The 22,950-nt window shown below is 35.4% G+C and overlaps 1 protein-coding gene across 1 annotated transcript; it reads right to left on the bottom strand.

Moving 5' to 3' along the window:
* Positions 1-26: 26 nt before the first annotated feature.
* LOC101965567 (afamin) lies at positions 27-22,484 on the bottom strand. Its single transcript, XM_005333249.4, has 15 exons — positions 22,353-22,484; positions 20,274-20,322; positions 19,850-19,982; positions 18,933-19,144; positions 17,802-17,934; positions 17,108-17,205; positions 16,261-16,390; positions 10,315-10,529; positions 7,198-7,330; positions 4,835-4,932; positions 3,786-3,918; positions 2,735-2,955; positions 1,821-1,953; positions 877-938; positions 27-172 (listed from the first exon to the last, which is right to left on the bottom strand). Exons 1-14 carry the CDS (start codon positions 22,438-22,440, stop codon positions 918-920), a joined length of 1,797 nt encoding a protein of 598 aa, XP_005333306.2. The 5' UTR covers positions 22,441-22,484; the 3' UTR covers positions 27-172; positions 877-917.
* Between the last annotated feature and the right edge of the window lie 466 nt (positions 22,485-22,950).

Here is a 22,950-nt window from a genome sequence, read left to right as displayed (position 1 = left end):
GGTCACATTGATAGATGACATCAGTCTGAGAAACAACTTCACAATTTTGTTTTATTGCTTGCCACAATAACATGATTTCAAGTAAAGGTTACAGAAGAATCCTTTTACTTTATTCTTCTCAGAAAAGGGAATTTACCACAGGACAGATAGGAAGACCATAAGTTGATCTTTGCTGAAAAGAAAACACAGTGTTTTAAACATCAAAAGAATATAAAATGTTATAAACTTGGGTGATGGAAAGTCATGTATTCAATAAAACAGTTAGTGGTAGTCATGTGTTGCCTCTAGTGGTTGGGATTCAGGTCTCTCTTTCTTGAGATTTTTATAATATTGCTGTATCTATGCAACATTTTGTTCCAAAAGTTTGTATTATGAGTCTTACATAAACTGCATAAGAAAAGCATCATTTATATAAATTTTAGAAATCACAAATGTATTTCTTTTTGTTCATGTAAATGCTACAAGACTCTTGGTTTGCATGTCACTTATATCTCAATTCAACATATCATATTGAGACTCTCCAAAAGGATTCTTGGAAGAGGGTTTACCAAGGTTTGTATGTCCAGGCCAACCCTCAAGGATTTGTCTCCCCCTTATATCAACATTTAAAAGATTCAATCATTCAGACAACTGAATGCATTAGCAGAGGGGTGGTTGCTGTTCAGCTATTTTGAAAAGTGCTGGCACAGATGTAGCGTTACTACCCTCAAAAGAGTGAGTGACACCGGAGAGATATTGCAAGATCCACCTTGGGATTATGAGCTCCAGGCCATGTAGAATGGACCCCAAGTAGACATTGAAGCATGAGTGGGTAAAGCCAGGGAGAATGAATCAGCTACAAGTACCTCTGACCTTTGATTGAGACAGAGGGATTACCTCTGGTGCTTTTAACTTCATGTTTCTCAGGCAGCTTGACTTCAGTTGCCAATTTTGGGACCCTGCAATGGAAAAAAGAAATAAAAAGATATAGGAAGAAAAGGTTAAGATACTAACATCTAAATTTAGAAAAGCATGTTATTTTAAATTTTAAAATAGAATTTAAATCATTTCTACATTGTATAAGAAGACAGAGGACCACTTGAGAACAGACACTCAAGGTCTTTCATGAACTGCTAATACATTCATTATTTTCTTTACTTGGACCTAACACACACATTCAGGGAAATGCTAGATACCAATCAATATCCTGTTAGTTAAATTAAGCATATATTTTTTTAAAATCAGTAGATGGATCTCAACCAGAATGAAAGATGTATGTGGTGTGTTCCTGTATATGAACTGTGACTTCTGAAGTAGTCAAAAGTAGCACTCGCTCCCCTTCCACTCCCTTATGTGCTCTAAACTAAGGGATGTCGGAAGACCCAGGAAGGTGAGCCAGTCACCTCTATAAGGCTTTGCTTTCTCATACCCTTCCTGCTCTTCTCCCTTTGAAATGGATAAGGATTTCCTTTGTAGGTCACTTTGACTCTGTTTTATTAAGATGGTGAGTGATTTCAAACAGGAGGGTAAGGACCAATGGTATAACTCAAGGACAGTTATCACCCATCCATTTACATATGGTGACCTGAAATTCATTTTGAATGATATGACCAAAGCTGCAGGGATTAGAACCATGGTTTTCCTGACAGCTATTCTTCCACCATGTGCTCATGGAGAAGACAATACCCAACACCTGAATCAGAGAGGTGTCTGCAGGTGAGCACCTGTGCTGTCAAACACAGGACTCAGAGACATTGCATAGTGGACACAGAGTCCCACTTTTTAAATTTTATTTGACCAAAAACACCAGTTGCACCTCAGTGGGAAAGAAATATAACTACCTCTTCAAGAAAACAGGCTTCTGGCTCCTGCATTTTGCAGCATTTCTCTGCCATATTAGTGAAACTCGTAAACAGAGACTGCAGCTCCTCATAGGTGAGTCCAGGCTTGAGCTTCACCAAATTGACAAGAAATCTATGGCCCAAAGAAATCAAACAGAATTAATTCACAATTTTTTCTTGACACTCTTCTTTTCCAAAATACTTTTTAGAGAATTGCAGACCTTGGGCATCTCAACTTGAATAAATATAAAGAGCTAAAATATTCCATTATTGAAAAAAGCTTTTAAACTTTCCCATTAAAAGTACAGTATAGATTCTTTGGAGGGTTATGGAGCTACAAGCAAAATAGTATAAGATATGAACAGAACTATAAAATAAATTACTATACGTGATTTTTCTAGAAAATCTATCTCCAAAATAACTCTAATCTCCCTTCCTCAGCAGCAAAGTAATTTCCACTATGTTTGATACAGATATTGTGTAAATAAATTTAAAAATGGGTCTTATTTCTTGGTATTTAAAGTGTCACCCTGAAGAATGAAAATAAAATTCCTTTAGGGCCCGTCCTTTTTTCAATCATTAAGTAAAATGCTCAAGACAAATATTCATGCCATTCTCTTAAGAAAACACAATTCATTGTGAACCTGTCCATGGGCGTTTTGCTAATTGCCCCAGCTCACATTGCCAAACAGTCTGCTAAGCACTCCAAGTGTCTAGCAGAGGAAAGACAAAATCAGATTATAAACAATGACAATAAATATGCACTGGTGTTTTTCTGAATAGGAGAGAGTAGACGGTTTAGTGGAAGGTGTACCAAAAGCACATAATCCATTACAATAAACCTTCTCCAAGATGCATGGTGTATCCCCAGGCTGAAAAAAAAAAAAAAGATGCATACAAGAGCATGTTCATACCTGTCTTTCTTTCTTTGAAGCTCCTCATTCTGAGCCTGACACCAGTCCACACAAGAGGTAAAGAAACCTTGAGAGCTGGGTGGCTCATACATTTCATCACCTTTCAATTCTTTGAAGCAGAGCCTTCTGAAGGCAAAGTTTGCTTTACAACAGTGGTCCACAGCAGGGTTGATGGTTCGATTTTTATTTATTCCACATAATTCTCCAAGAACTAAATCTGCCTGCACCGATAAGAATTGAAACTCAGATATGACTTCAAATACTGATGGAGTTTTGAAAAATATGATTAGATGAGGAGTTATAAGCTCCATGATCACTGTGAACTTCACTCAGAAGATACAGGAACTCAAAACACTATCTTATATCCAAACAAAAGTGAAGCCTGGGGTCCTAAGTGACATTATAACAAGAATTCAAAGGACATCAGTTAGGATGCATACACATTAATTTCTTGGTAACAAACTTTTAATTGTAAGCTGAGAACTTCAGTCAGCCAGCAGAAAGTGGTTAGCAAACATTGTGTTCCTTGTTTATGTTCCCTTGCTGGGTACATTCCTTCCCAGGCTAAAAGGGTTGGGCTGGAAGTAGCAGATCTCTTTCAGAACTCTTCCTCTTAGAGCAAAAACGAGAATTTATATCAGTACTTAAAATTATAATGCTCCCTGCATCATTTTGAAATAATATTGTGATTCCTAGATCAGTTACTGTAACAAATCACTTCTCAGATAAATAAGAAATAGCAAAATTATTTAGAGAATCCTTGAAAAATATTTAAGACATTCTCTTTTGCTTCTTAGGGTCTTCACACGATAAGCCAAAAGGAGGACTTTACATTACTTGCTCAACAATGTTGAAAACAAGGAAGAGAAGAAAGTAGATAAACCACTACCAATTGGTAAGTAGAAATATTTTTTCTTACTTTTTAAAAAAAAATTTTGTTTTATTTATTTATTTTTTATTGGAGCTTTATGATTGTACTCTGTAGTTGGGTTCATCCCAATAAACTCATACATGCATGAGAATCAATTTCAGATGTATGGGCCATGCTCACCAAATTATCAACACAGGCAAACTCCTCACTTAATGTACAGCAGGTGGTCAAAGCTGTCACCATTTCCTTGCCAAGAGAGATCAGTTCTTCAGTGGAGAGCTGGGGGGCTATCTTTGTGAGCTCGATAAGGGAGCTGAAAGAACATACATTGAGCAAAAGCAGGTTCCCATTGTCCCTGGAAGAGCCACTGAGACCCAGACCCTTCAAGGTAAGTCGAAATTAAGTACAATGTGCTCCCTGCTCTCAGCAAATGGTAGAGAAATGTCTCCTCACTCTCCATCTTCCTCAACCTTGCCTCCTATATCTCTGCATTTTTTCTTCCTTTCTTATTTCATGGTCATCTCAGAAGCTCTTAGAGCTTGTCTTGTCTCCCCTGTAGATCTTCATGGCAGCAAATACCTTGGCTTGTAAGTGAAAATCCTGCTTGAAATCCTTTGTGTAGTCAGTAAGTATTAACGGGAGAAACTGATAGACACGTGTTGGCAATGAGATGAAGGAAAATAAGATCTTTAATCCACTGGGTTTGAATTCTCAGCTAACAGCAAGATGGCAGAAATAGGGAAGTTATATTTTTTAAAAATGTTTTGTTTTGAAGATGTTCGCTATCAACAAAAACTGCACTCCATGATAACTAAGAAAATCAGAATTAATTGCGTATTACTCATGAATGCACTGAAAGAATAAATATTGAAGTGTTAAGCAAATCCAGAGTTATTTCTATAAGCTCAGTTAAGATAAGCTTAAATCCTAGGCAAAGCATCTCTTTCTCAGGACATGGTAATGACCTTTAGTGTGCTCCATCCTACTCCCAAACAAGGCAAAATCTAGAGACCCTGTTTGGGGGGTGGGAAAGCCAACTTCAAACATAAAATAAAATATCAAAGAATCAATTGTCCAGAATCTTGTATCTTTTTCCATTTCTAACCTCATTTCTGATAGAGGCTTTAATGTGACAATTGACTTTTGTGTTTTTATTCTTTCCCAGAGTTTGTAAATTGCCATAACTAAGACTGACTTTTATTTTTTAACTCTGAGTATAAGCAACCTACTGGTATTTCAAGCCATCCTTCCCCAAATTCTGCAACTGTTCACATTCTTGTTGGACCATCCTGAGGCTTCTCTCAGTTGTCTCATTGAATTTGTCTTCCTGGAAATTAAGAACAGTCACAGTTACAAACATTTTATCTAAGATTCAAACACAAGCTCTATGTCAACTTGTCCAATAGCTTCTCTATTTACAGAACATTTTGAGATTCTCCTTATTATATATTACTCACTAAATTGAGAGCACTTTTTACACATGTGTGTAAGAATTTGAATTTTTTAATTATAGATTTATTTTTTGCTAAATTTTGAAAGTCCAAAATTTTCATCATGTTGTACGCGTTTTGGATCTTCAAGAGTTTCCAAGTACAATTCAGATTTTATGTTGACAATGACTATATTATATTATCAATTCAAATGGCCAGAGTAATTGTTATCTGCATTTTTAAGTAAGTGAAACTGGTCTTATAAAATTAATTTGATTTTCTTGGAATGAACCAACAAGTAAGTATTACTGCAGAACATTTTAAATGATGTTTATCTTTATCTTTCTTTCATTATTTGGATTTGGAGCCTAGGGGCCTCCAACAGTCTTCTTCAAATATTTTATGGACTCTCTTGCATGGCATAAAATTGGACATCTTCCAAGTGACTACCAGAAAGAACTACATATCAGCATATGAATGCCATGGGACAAATATTTTTCCCTTTAAAAAGAGACTTTTCTAGCACCATGATTGGTTAAGAATCAGGAGCAGACTACCTTTTTAGGGATAAGTGACAGGGCAGGAATTAAAAAACTCAGTCTTCTTACTTCATTGTCAAATTTGAACCAGTAACTAACATTTATTACATGTAAAAGAAAAAAGTTTTAAAAACCAAAAGTAGCACATATCAAAGGAATGAGAAATTTTAGAATGTGAGATACTTACATTTCTATAATATATAAGGATTCCATTAGAGTTAATATGAAAAACAATCTAATTTCAGTCGGGGTAACAAACATGAACAAATTGTTCACAGGAAATTTATAAATGTAGTAGCTAAAATCATATGGGAAAAGTCTAATGAAATTTTAAAAATCAAGTAAATGTTTGCTTAAAACACAACCATTATTTTTTACGTATAAATCTCTTCTCATTTTTTTTTATTTTTTGATGTGGATCAAACTTAAAACCTAGCACATTTTAGGCAGGTGCTCTACCACTGAGCTACATACCCAGCCCTATTTTTTATGCATAAGACTAAGAAGCTAATTTCCATGTGCAATGTCGGTAAATATGAAATTGAAATGAGCATATTCAAGCATTGCTTTGGGACTATAAGCAGGCAAAGCATTTCTAGACAGTAACTTGGCATTTTGTATTCAATTTTTTTGATAGTCCATATACTTAGACCCAATAATTTCCCCTGTGACAATCTATCCTAACAAAACTCATAAAAATTAATAAAAATGAATAAAATGAGATACTTATGTCACTTATAAAATGAAAAAAAGCCCTAACTAAACATCTACAATGCCTACACCAAATAGGAAAGCAGTTAAATTAGTTAAATCACTATGATATGAAACCATTAATTAAAATGATATATATTTGAAGTTTGTTTAATGACCCATAAGGTTGAAATTGGGACAGTCAAGGATCAGATTCTCCGTAGAGCCTCAGAGGGAACATGGTCCTTTCAATTGCTTTATTTTAGCCCTGTAAGATTCATTTCAGACTCCTGGCCTCCTGAAACAGAGATTTCTGTCATTTTAAGTCACTGACTTTGTGACCTAATAGGAAAATAATATAGTGCTATCTATAGCAAACATTTCCATGACGCCAAATAAATTGCATGTCCAAATGTTTCCTATAAAGGAATTATTCCAATCTTGTTTTTATACAGGCACATACACACATGCATGCACACACACACACACACACCTATATGTACAGAAAAGATGAAAGTAAATGTTAATTATAGCTATTTCTTGATGAAAGAATCAGAAAGTCTCTTTTTTTTAACTTTTTCTTTGTAATCTTTACTACTTTTCTAGTCATCTATAACAATCTATTACTTTTAAAACCATACCAAAATCCAATAGGAATCCATAAAATAGAGCACAGAAATAAAAGTGGAAATAGAAAATGTTAAAATGGAGTTTTTTGGATTACGACTGAACTAGTACTCCAAAACATAGTAACCAAATTGATGATGTAGTTTTTGCCAATGATTATCCACATTGAATCTAAAATAGATTCAGGTCAGTCAATCACATTTTACAGTCCTAAACTGAAGTAAAACTTCAATGTGGATTTTTAAGCATTTTATTTATTTATTTATTTATTTTAGATTTTTCTGAACCTGTGACAATGGAACCTACCGCCTGACGGTAACAGTCTGGAGGGTTTTCTTTGTTGCAGCAATCTGCCAGGAGATCCTCATATACTCTTGCAATTCTTAGAAGCTCTGGTGTAGACAGCTCTGGGTGTCTCCTTGAGTATTCATAAAGAAATCTGAGATATGTAAAATATTTTATATATTAGAACTTAGAGAAAAACATCCAGCCCCACTTTCTTTTAGGCTACTCACTTCCAATACTGAATCTGCTTTCAAATGCTAAGCTCCTCCTCTGATTTGGTTAATTCTCTTCCATGTTATGTTTTAGACATTTTTTTTAACTCAAGTGGATAGAATTATTAGTTTCTTAGAGTTAATTATTATATAATGCAGCTCATAAAGTATCAGAAATTTACATGGTGCAACCAGTACGTTAGCAAGTACACACAGAGAGGAATTCTGTCGGAAAATACATTCAGCCTTCCAAATTTGGGATGGAGGCAGGGTGGCTTTCTTTTCAGGAAGGGCAGCCTTCGTGAGAGATAAAGAGCAACTTCTCCTGTTACTCCCACCTGTTATTTGACAAATTATAGGATAAATCACCCGTTTGACTCTAAATCACTGGAAGTGGTTTCCATGGCCTCTGAGGAGGCTCCCAAAATACAAGTGGATGTGACCTGGGGAGAAGGTGGGAAGGGAGAGGAATGAGGCTAACACTCACTGAGTCTTGGTAGGTACTATGCCCTGGATCAAGTTTTGGACATAGGAGATAAAGATACACGTTTGGGACTTTGTATTCTTACTTTATTTCATTTAGTTCTCAAGGCAGATACTATTTTATAGCTGAAGAACTAAGTCCCAGACTGGTTTGCTACAGGTTGAGCATCCTTAATCTGAAAATCAGAAATCCAAAATGCTCCAAAACTTTTTGAGCTCCAACATGAAGCCACCAGTGGAAAATTCCACACCTGACCTATCTGATAGGTCGCAGTCAAAATGCATCTGCACCAAAATCCTTGTATAAAATTTCTTCAGGTTATATGTATAAGATGTATATGAATCTTAAGACTTAATGTTTATCCTTGGGTCTCACCCTGAGATACCTCAATAAGTATATAAAGTATTCCAAAATTTAAAAAAAAAAGAAATCACAATTTAAAACACTCTGGTCCCAGGCATTTCACTTAAGAGATTCTTAACCTGTATTAATGGAAGCTTCAAAATTTGACCCACAGATCCCATGGGATGCCTACTCTGTTTTTTTGTTTTTTTGGTTTTTTTTTTTAATAAAAAGTCGACTCTTCCTCAAGAGAGCTATCTTCTCAGCTATGCTATTTACAATATTCTTCTTAAAAGAATCTCACCTATTCATGCAACATAAGCTTGAAATCTTTCATGCTTTGTGAGAACAATATCTCAAAAAAGTTTTTCATGACCAAGTGATTCTTTCCAGATTCCCATCTGCCCTCTTGGTCCCATGTGTGGAATACATTCCCACCCCTACTGGACTGGTGCTTAACCTTCAGAGAATTGGGCCCTTAAGACCTGACGTAAGCCATGAACTAAGTGTGACAAGAATGCCAACAATGATGCCAATGATGAGGATAATTGTTCCCATTTATTGAGCACCCGTCAGGTGTAACTTATTGCTCTGTTCTTTTTATTTTGATTAACTTCCCATAAGTCATGAGAAGCAAAACAACACCATGATGATAAGAGCAAGAGTTTGTAGCCAAACTTTTTGTATTGAAATTCTGGCTCTGTCACATATAAGCTGTATTACAAGTTATCTAACCTGTCTGTGCCTGTTTCATCACTTGTAAAATGGTGGTAACAAAAGAGCAATAAACTCAAGAGAGTTGTTTGGAAAATCCAGTTGGTTAATAGATGATCAGCCCTTAAAATTTAGGAAGCGTTCAATAAACATTAGCCATTATTACATTCTGTAACTTCAATTGGAGACTTCATTCCAGAGCTCCAGGTTCACAGGTAAGGTCATCTCTGGACAGTCTCAATTACTCCACAGACACCTACAGTCAATCTGCTCAGATCTCAAGTGTGTTTTCTTTCCAACAAAACCTATTTCTTCACTCACACCTCCCTTCCTATTGAATGGGGAAACCACCTATCCCAGTCACGTTAACCTCAAACTGGGATATATTCCAGGTACAGTTTCTAAAAAATAAAAGTGATTTTTGCCTTTTCTGATTCTTCATTAAAAACCCTCCAGGGCTTCCTGTTACTTAGCATGCCTGCATGATCTGATCCGTCTACACCTCACTACCCTGATTTCTCATTGTAGATTCCCTACAGAGTCATGTATACACCAAGCAGGTTTTATTTCAATCCATGCTCTACCCTCTCTGTCTAGATTGCCAAGATTTCTTCAAGTACCACTTCCCTACTGAGCCTCTCCAGAGTCCCTAGATACAATTGGTACTTCTTCCTTTATCCCCACATTACCTAGCATATAGTGCTATCAGAACGAAAAGGACATTTTTTGCACTTATTCAGTTGTATGACTTTCTCTTCCCATTTCACACTCCCTGGGGATGAAGCCATCCTGGAGGCAGAGACCCAGTAAAGTCTGTGGGTGATATTTCATTACCAATAACTTTAAATGAATATACTTACATGAACTTTCTATATGATGAAAATTAAAGCATGGAACATTTAACCTGTCCTAGTGACTCAACCAGAACTCAGATTTAGTCCACGCTAACCTTCCCCTTAACAGCTGTGGGGTGGCAGGGCATGGCAGTTAACTTCTTAGGCCAGACCTCTTGGGGTCAAATCTTCACTCTGCCATTTATGGCTGTGAATCTTAAGTCCCTTAACTTCTTTCTTAAGCTCATCTGAAAAATTGGGTGAAACTACTTATTTTATGTGATTGTGGTGAGAATTAAAAAGGACACTCTGTATAAAATGTTTAGTGTATTGCCTGGCACATATCAAGTACTCCATATATGTTAGCCACCGTTCCAATAATACAACTATGTGAAAATGCTATAATTATAGTTGTGACTTTTTTAAAAAAAATTGCATGATATCCAGTGAATTATAAATTTTCTTGTCCTTTCACACAGATTAGCCTACATAGAACAAATCTTTTGGGTTTCCTTCTGTTTGCCTTATGAATTTTAGTAGATAGTTATATTACTCAGCAAAAAAGTTGCCTGGGTCAGTGTCTCTTTCTTGACACACATTTTCATTGTCAGTAAATTTTGCTTCTCTTAGAGATAAATCCTGTGGTCTACCATCTTTACTTGAGTTAATTATGCATGCTTCACGCTCTGGCATTTTCTCTTCACAGCACTCTTTGATTTTGCTGGAGATGGATTCTTGTTTTGAACAAATATGGCTCATAACCTGGCTCTGTAACAAATAAGAATGAGAAATGACTTTATTTACAAAGCTTCTTCAGGGCTGGGTTTTGCTTCATAAAGGAATGGCTGAATAGAAAATCAATCATGAATATAATATCTAGTATTGCTTCATAAGCTAATTTTATAGCTGGAGTTCATTTAATTTTCTATTCACTTAATACATGGGAAGTTTCACATTAACACAAATTTTATTCTCCTCAGGATTTAAAGTAATATAATTATGAAAAGTGCCTGTGTGTGTGTTAACATTTATTGTTAAGTACTTACCTTTTAATAATTTACCCCTACTCCTGTGATATGTTAGCATTTTATATTCTAAGTATTGACACTTTTCCATGAAAGTTTCATGTGCTTTTAATGGTGGCCATCAAAGACATGTCAATGTAATGACTATTGTCTTGGTCTTCTCTTGTGGCTTAAGACTCTTTGGCAAAGCACATAACAAAATTCAATAAATATTTGATTAAATGGATGAAAGAATAGTAAGCAAATAAACAACTACAGCAATTATCAGAATTAAAACTTCTCAAATATGAAAAGCTATCCTACTCACAGTATCACTTTCTATGGATACTATAAATTTGAAATAATCAATCATTCAAATTATCAAATAATGTACAAAATAGTAAACCTTACTCTTGTCTTTTATCCATATTCTTCATCCCAATTCTGATCTCTACATAAAGTTTGGAAGTTAGGGAAAGGGTGAGGTTATTTTATTTGCACATTAGTTGGATAATCTCTGGTGAACTCAAATATAAAAATCCTCAATAAATATTTGCAGACTGAATTCAGAAACACATTAAAACATTGACACATGATCAGTTTGATTTCATTCCATGGATGCAATGATGATTTGACATTTGCAAGTTAACAAATGTAATAAAACACATAAATAGAATGGAGGACAAAATTCAAATGTAGATACAGAAAAAAACTTCGATAAAATTCAACACACTTTCATGATAAAAGCCCTGAAGAAACTAAAGACAGGAGCATCTCACCTCAACTATATATGACAAACTCAAAGCCAGCATCATACTGAATGAGGGAACACTGAAAGTGTTTTTTCTGCAATCACTTCCTAATCCTCACCAATACCAAACTTGAAATTTTAGCTGGAGCAATTAGGTAAGAGAAAGAAATTAAAGGGGTAGAAAAAGGAAGAAATAAAGTATCCCTATTTGCTGCTGACATGATCCTACACTTAGAAGATCCTAAAGACCCTACTAGAAGACTTTTAGATCTGATAAACAAATTCAGCAAAGTAGCAGGATACAAAATTATTGTACAAGTGAAAATGTGTACAATATAATGCTTTTCTATGTATCAGTAATGAATCTACTGAGAAAGAAATCAGGAAAACAATTCACAGTAACTAAAATACATGCATATATACATACATACCTAGGAGTAAACCTAACCAAGGAAGTGAAAGACCACTATAATAACAATTGCAGAACACCAGAAAAAAATTAAAGAAGAGGCTAGAAAATGGAAAGACCTCCTAGATACACAAAATTAACATTGTTAAAGTGGACTAAAGGCAATCTTCAGATTCAATGTAATCTGCCTCAAAATACAAATAACCTTCCACACAGAACTAAAGACCCAGAATATCCAAAGAAATCATGAGCAAAAAGAGCAATACCCAAGACATCACAAAGCCCAATTTCAAAATATACTACAGAGCTATAGTGACAAAAGCAGCATGATATTGCCATAAAAACAAACATCTAGAGCAATAGGGTAGAATAAAGTTGCAATTAAACCCATGCAGCTATAGTCATTTGATTCTGGAAAAAAATACCAAAACATAACATTGGAGAAGCCCCTTTAACAAATGGTGCTGGGAAAACTGAATATCCATATGTAGATCTCATCCTGTACTAATGTCTATTCAAAATGGATCTAAGACCTAAGTATAAGACCTAAAACTTTGAAAACCACTAGAACAAAACACGGAAACACTTCAAGATATAAGAACAGGCAATAATTTCATAAACAGGGGTCCTATAACTCAGGAAATATCAGCAAGAATTGATAAATGGGATATCCTCAAATTACAAACTTCTCCATCGCAAAGGAAACAATTGACAGAGTGAAGAGAGAGCCTATAGAATGGGAAAAAACCTTTGCCTGCTACTGTTCTGACAGGATTCATGTTCAGAATATATAAACAAGTCCAAAAACCTTAACACTAAAAGCAAAATAAAACCCACTCAATAAACGGACAAATGAACTGAACAAACTTCTCCAAAATGTATGAATGGCCAATAATTTTAAATGCAAATCACAATTACATTGAGGTTCCAAATTATCCCAATCAGACTGGCTATCATCAAGAGTATCAAAAGGAATAAATTCTGTCAATGATGTGTAGGAAACACTTACATACTAATGTAAATTAGGACAGCCACCATAAAAATCAGTACAAGGTTCCTCAAAAAACTAAAAATAGAACTATCATATGATGGAGCTTTCCCACTCCTGGGTATTCATCTGAAAGAATTAAAGTCAGCATGTTTTACAAATGCCTTCATACCCATGTTTACTGTGACACAGTTCACAATAGCCAATTTGCAGAATTAGCCCAGATACCCATCAACAGATGACTGGAATAAAAAAAAATGTGGTATATATACACAATGAAATATTATTCGGCCACAAAGAGGACACAAATAAATTTATGTCATTTGCAGGAAAACGAATGGAACTGATGATCATTATGTTAGGTGAAATAAATCGGATTTAGAAAGACAAGTAATACATATATGTATTCTCTCATATGTGGAAGCTAAAGGAAGGAAAAAAACAAGAAAGTCATCATGAATGTAGAAAAGAGACTACTGGTGTAGAGGAAAGGGACAGGGGAGGCTAAGAGAAGGCAATGGGGAATGAAACTGATCAAATCAAACTCATGTGGGAATATAGAACACACTGTGCTGTATAGTTAATATGCACCACAAAAGAAAGAAAAAAAAATCTAATCTGGCCCCTGATTCTCTCCAGACTCTCCAGAATGAGGCTGTACATTCTTCTTACTCTGATCCAGGCTCACGGGCTGTTTCAGGTCTCCCTGCCTCTACTCAAATTATTCTCATTGCCTGGAATCTTTTGGTGAACATTAAGGGTAAGGAATGGATGAAATTTGGGGTTGAGGCAAAAAGTGGAATGGGGTCTGGCACCATATTCCTAATAAACCACACAGGACTAGGGCACCACTCCCCACATTCAGATCTCAGCTGAGGCCATCAGCATCCCAGGAGCAGCACCATTATTCTCTGAGAATCTACTTCTATTTTCAATTAACAACAATTGAATTCCTTTTATTTCTCTATAAAGACATTAAAGAGAGGTTCATTTGAAATCCAATACAATATCTTAGTTTTAGTTCTAAGCTTCACAGAAATTTTTAATTATGTCCTAATTTAGTACTTGAGACTTAACATTATAAATCCCACATTTCCATAAGCAACAAAACAACACAAAAAAATAAACACTAGTGAGATTCCATTAACTGCAATACTGTTGGGAATAAAACAATTCTTGGGAAAGTCTGCTCTCCATTGCTTAAAACAAAAGGGCTATTTCTCAATATCCTGAAATTCATGTTATTTAATTAAAATACTATCTTCACTAGAGTCTAAAACAATTAAACTAAATTCACTATGACAAAGCCTAATTTCCCTGAAGCAGAAATCAGTATATTTTTCATGAAATTGTGTTACCTTTGATTTCATAGACAATTTAAAACATGCCAACAAGATGTTTGCCAATACATTCTCTTATAAAACTACTTTAATGGTTACCAGATGGTGAGGGGCAGATGTTGGAGAGATGTTGCTCACAGGACAGAAAATTTCAGTTCAACAGGAAGAGTAAGTTCAAGAGATCTATTATATATAATGGTGACTATTGTTAATAAAATCTATTAAACATTTGAAATTTGCTAACAAAGTAGATTTAAAGTGTTTTTACCTCAGAAAAGATTAAGTATATAAAAAGATGCATATGCTAATAGTTTTATTTACAATACACAATGTATACATATATCAAAATATATTCTATACCATAAATGCACACATTTTTACTTGTCAATTAGAAGGAAGGAAGAAAGAAATGAACAAGGAAAGAAAGAAGGAAGGAAGGCAGGTAGAGACAGACAGATAGAATCATTACAATTCCTAACTTCAAAATGTACTACATAGCTATAGTAACCAAATCAGCATTGTACTGGAATAAAAACCGAGATACCAACCAATAGAATAGACTAGAAGAGAAAGCCCAGAAATAAGTCCACACATCTACAGCCAATTGAGTCTCTGCAAAGGTACCAGAAACATATTTTTTTTTAAAAAAAAAAGCATCCTCTTCAATAAATGTTGCTGGAGAAACTAAATATCTATATCAAAAAATAAATAAACTTGACTCCTACCTTTAACCATATAAAAATCAACCCAAAAAATAGATCAAAGACCTAAATCTAAGACCTGAAACTATGAAATTCCTGGAGGAAAACAATTCAAAACACCTGTATAGACAGTCATTTTTTTTTAATAAGGACCCCAAACACAGACAACAACAACAACAAAATTAGAGAAATGGAATTTCATCAAACTAAGAAGCTTCAGCATGGCAAAGGAGACAACTTGAGGATGTAAGAAGATATTTACAGACTATTCATCTGAGAAAGGGTTGGCATTCTGAATAGAGAATGAACTAAAAAATTAAATAATAGGAAAAAAGATAACCCAGTTTAAAAAGAGGCAGATGATCTGAATAGACATGCCTCAAGAGAAGAAATACAAAAGACCAGAATATAAGAAAAAGGGCTTAACATCACTGTCAGGGGAATTTAGATCAAAACCACAATGAGAAGTCACCTTACTGCAGTCAAAATGGATATGATCAAAAAAAAAAAGCCAAAAATAACAAATGCTGGTGAAAATGTAGAGAGAAGGGAACTCATATACTTCTGATGAAAACATAAATTAGTAGTTATTATAGAGAACCCTTTGGGGATTCCTCAAAAACTACCAATAGATATATGACCAACCTATTGCCCTTCTGGGTCTGTATTCAAAAGAAATGAAATCGGCTTATCAAAGAGATACCTGCACACCTGCGTTTACTGTAACACTTTTAACAAAAGCCAGGGTGTAGAACCAACCGAAGTGTCCATTGACAATTGAAAAGATTAAAAAAAAAGTGGTCTGTATATCCAATGGCATATTATTCACCCATCAAATATTGATGGCAAAATGGGTGAAACAGAAGAATATTGTGTTAACTGAAAGAAATCATCCAGGTACAAAAAAACAAATATCACGTGCTTTCTTTCAAGTGTGGTAGCTTAAAAATTTTATTTCAAAGTAGATGGGGTAGAATAGCAATTACTAGAGACTGGAGCAGCACAAGGAAGAGGAGGTTGGAAAACAGCTACCAAAATATAGTTAGGCAAGAAGAACAAGTTCTGGTGTTCTACAGTTCATTAGGGTAAGTATGGTTCATAATAATTTATATATATTTTATGAAAATCTAGAAGAGCTTGAAGACATCTAAACATAAAGAAATGATAAGGAGATGAAAATGCTATTTGCAAATTTGATCAGTATGCATTTATATGTCTATTGAAATATCACACTCTATCTAAGAAATATGTACAATTTCATAAGTGTCAAAAATCACATTTTTACTTACTTTTGGAGAATACTTACCTGGTAACGAATGCACTGCAAAACATCCCCTTCACAGCATCCATCATACATGGAAGAAACATCTTCTAAGAGGGAAGTAAGCTCCTTAAATTCAATCTTGGGGAATTTTTTACTGAATACAGCAATATTTCTGGAAAGAGAATTGATAAACCACTGAAATAATTTGAACAACCATAAAACAATAGCAAGTTCTTTGTTCCTACAACATAAACAACACCAAAGCCATTGGTACCACTGTTTGCCCAGGTGTCCTTATCGAGCAGCTGATGGTATTTTGCACAATTGGTAGGATCACTATAAAAAAATCCTAGGCTGGGCTGGGGATGTGGCTCAAGCAGTAGCGCGCTCGCCTGGCATGCGTGCAGCCCGGGTTTGATCCTCAGCACCACATACCAACAAAGATGTTGTGTCCGCTGAGAACTAAAAAATAAATATTAAAAATTCTCTCTCTCTCTCTCTCTCTCTCTTTCTCTCTCTCTCTCTCTCTTCTCTCTCTCTCTCTCTCTCTCTCTCTCTCTCTCTCTCTCTCTCAAAAAAAAAAAAAAAAAAATCCTAGGCTAATGTTTTCTGCCCTACACACTGCTTGATCGAAGCAAACAAAAGACCTGAGAGAGATATTTCCTTCCATAATCACAGTAGGACACACTGTGTAAGGGCGCCTCTTTAGCATCTCCCTTCCTCCCAAGTTTTATCTCATCTTGTTTTAATGACCTGGTTCTGAGCCATCCATGCTCACTTACCTCTGTGGAACTAGGAGGAATACAAGTTAAAAGGATCAATTATTTAACCAAAATGGGATACAGGCAAGAAAATGCAAATAAGACAAGACAAGTGGTATGGAACTTACATAGAGTTTAAGACTTTGGGTCCAAATTTCAAAAAGGCCCCACAGACAGTTTTTTGATAGGAAGACATTGCTTTTAAATATTGTGTGATAGGTGCTGCCTGAAGGAAAAGAGGAAATTCTGTTGAAAACAAAATCAAAATCTCCCTATTCTCTTATTTTTAAACTACATCTCCATCTCCAAACTGTTCAGAGAAGAAAATCTATGGAATTTTTGTTTTGGCACATTTGCATATGGAAAGAAATATGCATTTGTGGTACACTCTGAAGGTTAGGCTGGTATCTCTGATGGCTGAACTGACTGGGATGTGTGGTGCTCACCTGGTTGGGCAGTATGCTGTGAACTTGGCCATCTCTACTATGTGATGGCTCCAATGCCAAAGAGGAAGTGTCAAAGAGAGTTTGTCCAGGATAGAAGATAAACAGTTCCCTTCATCCTGATATTCACTCACTAGTGTTTTCCTTCAACTTGAAAAGAAAATAAAGCCAGCACACAGAACCTGGAAATTTGTGGCTGTCTGACAAGGGTCTTGGGTGAAGAGAATGGGTTTAAATCAGTGAGTGTACCATGAGACTATCTTGGTATATGGGAATATGGTAAATAACTCTTTTTCTAAAAAACAATTATAATTTTGAGTGTCCAGAGCCTTGGAGTGGGACTATTCCTTATCCTTTAATGAAAAAATGCAATACCCACCTTTGCTTGAAAGCAGTTGGCTTTCTGTTGTTCTTCACAGCATGTTTTCGCCACTTCCTCAAAGCGAGCAGCAACAGTTAAAAGTGTAGGGCCAAAGGCAAAGGGGTTCCTTCTGGCAACTTCATGCGTGTAGCTATGAAAAAGTTCAAAATATTTCTTAAAACAGAGAAGAAGGGGTGGGGGTATAGCTCAGTAGTAGAACACTTGCCTCACATGGGCAAGGCCCTGAGTTGCATCCCCAGCACTAAGGAAAGAAAGGAGGGAGGGTGGAAGGAAGAAAAGAAGGAAGGAAGAAGTCAGTGGAAGAAAGCAAAGAGAGGCAAGGGGAAGGAAAGAAGGGGAGAAGGAAAAGGAATGGTAGATCATAGAAGGAAAGGGAGAGAAGATGAAAGGGAAAGAAGAGGACCAGAAAAGCAAGTTCTAAAAACAATGAACTTAAAAGAAAGATTTCCATTTTAGCAAAATTTTATTCCGGGCATCATTATCCAGTCCCCAGTAAGAGTCCAACATTATCCAGTCCTTATCCCTGACATCCCTATCACCAAATCAAGGTTGATAATTGCAGTTCAAATCCTACACACTCATCTATGAATAATCGCTTTGCCTCCCCTTGATGCCTGGCAGGTAACAGATTTCCCTTACATATTCAAAGAACAGCTACTTACACTCACCTCATCTGAGATTCAAGGATAATTTTTGCTTATGTTCAAATAAACTTATGACAGGTTTCAAAGCACACTAGCTTTCCAGAAAAACCTGTGCCTCTGCAATTACTGAACTATTAAAACAGGTTTTAGCTAAACATCCAATAATTTAATGTCTTCCCAAGGTAAAAGCTGAAACTTCACCTTGGGGAAAATATTTCATTTCCTCACTGGTTTCCTAGCAGTTTGATAGCACATACCTCTGTTCTAGGGGTTTTCTCGTCAGAAGATACACAGTACTAATGTAAAGGACTTAAAGGTGGGCCCACATTTTTATATTGATGGACAGAGAACCTGCCACACAATATACATTGGTAGAATCAATCAATCAATCAACAAACCCAATCATGTTATTTTGTGTGAATATTGGATATAGCCTAAGAATAATGCTTTGATTAAATCATTTATCTACCAAAATTAAACTTACCGATTTAGAAAAGATTCTCTGTTATTTTTATAAGCCTGGCATTTCTCTTCAGGATCCAGAGTAGGGAAAGGAGGGAGAAATCCTACATCAGCTTTCTTGTTATACAAGAAACAGAGTCTTCTTTCAAGGCCCATTTTACTGCAGCAGTGTGAAAAATTATACTTCTGAGGCAATCCCTCTATAGAACATATCTTTCCCTGTAACACATTAATCTGGACAACAGAGAACAAGAGGACAATTTTTAGTCATGGTAAAGCTGTTCTATCTTCTGAAAAGAAACAATGGACAGAACAAATGATCGGTGCTATCTTATGGGGAAAAGATTGAAATGTCCCCACTATTTCCACAGAGCATCTTTACCCACACCCTTGACAACCATCCCGTGAGTTGGGAAGCTGTCTTTATCCCACCACAAGCCCCCTTAACTGTTACTCTTTCTTTGCTACCTACGTGTCCCTTGTATCATGGCCTTTCTCCTGGTCTCCAAAGGTAACAAAGTCAGTGTATCAGCAAAGGACTTGGAAATGGTGTTCAGTAGTTTCTAGAGATGCAGATGGTAGGAGGAGGAGGAGGCCCCAAATGGGGGTGAGGCTGCAAGTTCATATTGAGAGAAGCAGCTAAGAATGCCTCTGCACTTCCACATGCATGTTCATGCTCCTCTGCTGCCTGTATACATGTGGCCACACTGCATATATAAGCCATGTGCCTACATACTGCAAGTGCATAACCAAGTTCTCCTTTATATAGCAAAACGAAGTGCATCTCACCCGATGAACATTACTTTTCCTAAATACTGAAACTAGGTGAAATAAAAATTATGCACACAGGGCATGTTTCTTCTCATGTTTCAATCCAGATACTTTCTCAGTGTTGGCAAATAATCTTATGTATATAAGAATTGCAAGGGATTGACTTACAGCTATTTCTGCGCACTCTGGAAGTGTCTTGTGAGCCAGACATTTATCCCTGTATTCTATGATGTCTTTCACCAGAATTTCCATTTCATCAAAGGTTGCTTCTTGAACATACTGAGCGAAGGCAATAATGGTGCTGCAACAGTCCACATGGAGAAGCAGTGATCATCTGCAGAATTCCCACTAACAAAAACTCAGAGAAATGTTCACTTGTTCAATAGCTTCATGAGATTAAGTACATAGGCTATAAATTTTAATTTTCCTAATAATTTAATTGCCTGGCCTGAATTTTATAATTATTGTTGTATTTACTTTTTTATATGGTTTCAACTTGAATATATTATCTTTGAGAAGCATTAACTTTTCTGGAATGAATCAGATAAGATTATAAAACTATAATCATCAGGAAGAACCTAGCACAACTCACATAGATCCAGTGTTCTCTTCTATAAACTTCTGGGTAATACCAAAGCTGTCTGAAAAGTAAAGATATTTAGGTTATTAAATATTCTGGTATTTTAATATTTTCCTAGTCAATACCTATTATATGACACTTCAGCATACAAAGTATAAAATATTATGATAGAAATTTCCTTGACATTTAAAGAAAAAGATAAGAGTCAAATGAGCCAAATAGGAGATCTTAATCCCAGCTGATTATGTGCTCAGGAAACATTTACTAAATTGAACTGATTGAATTAATCTCAAACTGATAGGAATTCAGATTTTCCATTGATGGCTCTCCCAAAACAAATGTTAAATACTAACACCATATCCATGCCAAATGTCTGTCATTTATGACTAGAGAAGTGATGTGAAGATTAACTATTAAGTGATATAATTCCAGAAAAGGAGTTCATAAGAGAGGCCTCAGCATGTTGATGGTCAGCATAGTTTATAGTACTAGTCAGACATAAATATTTAAGTGATCTCCAGACTCAGCTAAAATCACAGATTCTCTCCCAATGGTAATATGTGTACCAGAAAGACGTTTATTTTTTACACATAGACTATGTTTATGGAGTCCTTATGTTTTATCAAGCTGGACACTATGAAGCCATCGACAATGACCAAGAAGGTAAGTCCCCTGGATGTGGGGTTCTTAAGCCCCCTCATAGTGGAATAAGCGTGTGCCTATGACCATTATCCCATTTACAATCTGGTTATATATTCACAGGGATGCTTTGTGATCCCTGGGTGAGGAACCAGAAAAGGATTTATAGGAGTCGCATATGGGTTGAGTACGAAAAAATGCAAAAGAATCAACTAACATGAAAATAAGGAACCCTGTCTTTCAATATAGAGAAAGTGATGTGATTAAAACACAAAGATGATAAATCTTAAGATATATTTGAGGAAAACCAAATCATTTTGATGAGAAGGTAGGTCATAAAAAAAGGTAATAGGATCTCTATAAGATGGAAAGGGCCTGGATTCAGATTATGGGATTTTTGCATGTAAAATTGAGTAGTTGGGCCCTCAATTGGAAGCCATTAAATATGTTTACACAAGATATTAATATGATCTTTGGTATCCACTAAGAAATACCAATCAGGTAATGATAAATCTTATGTACAGGGACTTCCAGTGCCTAGAAAACAGAAACTGATAAGAACTATTGGTCAAATGTATGGACAGAAGAAGAAGGCCATTAGGAGATTTTTGCAATTGTCCTAGTGAGAAATCAGCAGGACCTTTATTTGGGTAGGAGAAATGGAAATGGAATGGAAAACAGAGACAAGAAAGATATTACACAAAAATCCACAGGATTTTGAAACAGGTTGTTACAAGGCGAAAGGAGAGGGAGAACTGAAAAATGATCATTTTCATCAAGCCCTGTAGTCTCACTAGCAGGCTCTTTAGAAGTTGTCAATTTGGATAAAACATAATTCACAATTTGAAGACCACTGGGACACTTAGGGAATGTTAGGGCAAGTTACAAAAAGATGCAACCTCCAGGACAGATGGTTTACAAGACCCTCCTCAAATGAAGTTTTCCCTCTTTGAACATAAGAAATAGAAAAGTTGCCCTTTTCTCCAGGTTGCACTTCCTAGAGCAGTTTTGGGGGCAAAGGACAAAATGTAGAGTTGAAGAGGGAGCAAGGTCTTACATTCTCTAAAGTTGTTCACCATCTCTTAGGAGATATGTTAGGTGACACAAAATTTTCCCCAAAAATCTTAACTCATATCTGTTCTTCTAATTTTACCATTAACTCTATACATTTGCAAGAAATATTAATATTTTGAAATTCAAATTGTATCTATAAGCAACACCATCAATCTTGCCATAGGTTTCCAGAGTGTGAAAACTGTCTATGCCTACAGATGTGTCATATAATCAACAAAATACAAATTTTGAAGAAGGTAGCTTTGAGATAACTGATTCATAAATATAAACTAGGGAGAGGGAGGAAAAAAACAAGTAAAGAAAATATTTTTAAAATGTTACAAAGGAGTAACTACCCTAATTTTGTCATTCCTTACTGATATTTAGTACATTTCTTACCTACATCCTGAGTCTCTGTAAGCAGGCTTAGGGATTCAGTCAAGAACAATAAGAAAAAAATAAAACCTGAAAATTTTAATTGCTTCATTTTTCTAAAGAAATCACCTTCACAAAAGAAAGTCTTGTGGCTGAGAAGGCCATTTTATATTATTCTTTCACACAATTAGTTAAAAAGTAACCTATTTAATCTATTTATGAAATACTGCATATTTGATTTTTAGTCACACAGCAGAATTTCTTGCTAACTATTAACTAGGGAAAAATGCCTCTGTATTTTCCTGGAAAAATCCATCATGTTAGAAAAAGGGTCCACAAGCTAAGTATGCACATACTTAATCCATTAGACAACTAAAGGGAAAAAAAAAACTTGAAATACTGAAAATATTAAGGAGAAAGAACTAGAATAGAAAATTCACCAAAATAAAAACAACTGTAACATTAAGTTCCACTGTTAATCAAAGAAAGTTAAACTTTAAAATATTAAATTTTACATATCTCATAGAATTAGAACAAAGAAAACTATGAAAATATCTAATTCTGGAAATATATAACAAAATAAGTGCTCATATATTCAAAGCTCTTGGAAAATAAGCTTATA

Source organism: Ictidomys tridecemlineatus, chromosome 9 (assembly GCF_052094955.1).
Source record: "Ictidomys tridecemlineatus isolate mIctTri1 chromosome 9, mIctTri1.hap1, whole genome shotgun sequence".
Classification (NCBI taxonomy): domain Eukaryota; kingdom Metazoa; phylum Chordata; class Mammalia; order Rodentia; family Sciuridae; genus Ictidomys; species Ictidomys tridecemlineatus.
The sequence above is the reverse complement of the archived record's forward strand: the minus strand, read 5'-3'. Positions and strand labels throughout refer to the sequence as shown.

Coding starts and splice junctions, on each gene's coding strand:
- LOC101965567 (XM_005333249.4), bottom strand. CDS start 22,440: ATGAAGCAATTAAAATTTTCAGGTTTTATTTTTTTCTTATTGTTCTTG. Junction 7,331..10,314: donor CCAGGCAACTTTTTTGCTGA/GTAATATAACTA, acceptor TACATATCTCAG/ATTTCTTTATGAATACTCAA. Junction 4,933..7,197: donor CAGACTGTTACCGTCAGGCG/GTAGGTTCCATT, acceptor CTTAATTTCCAG/GAAGACAAATTCAATGAGAC.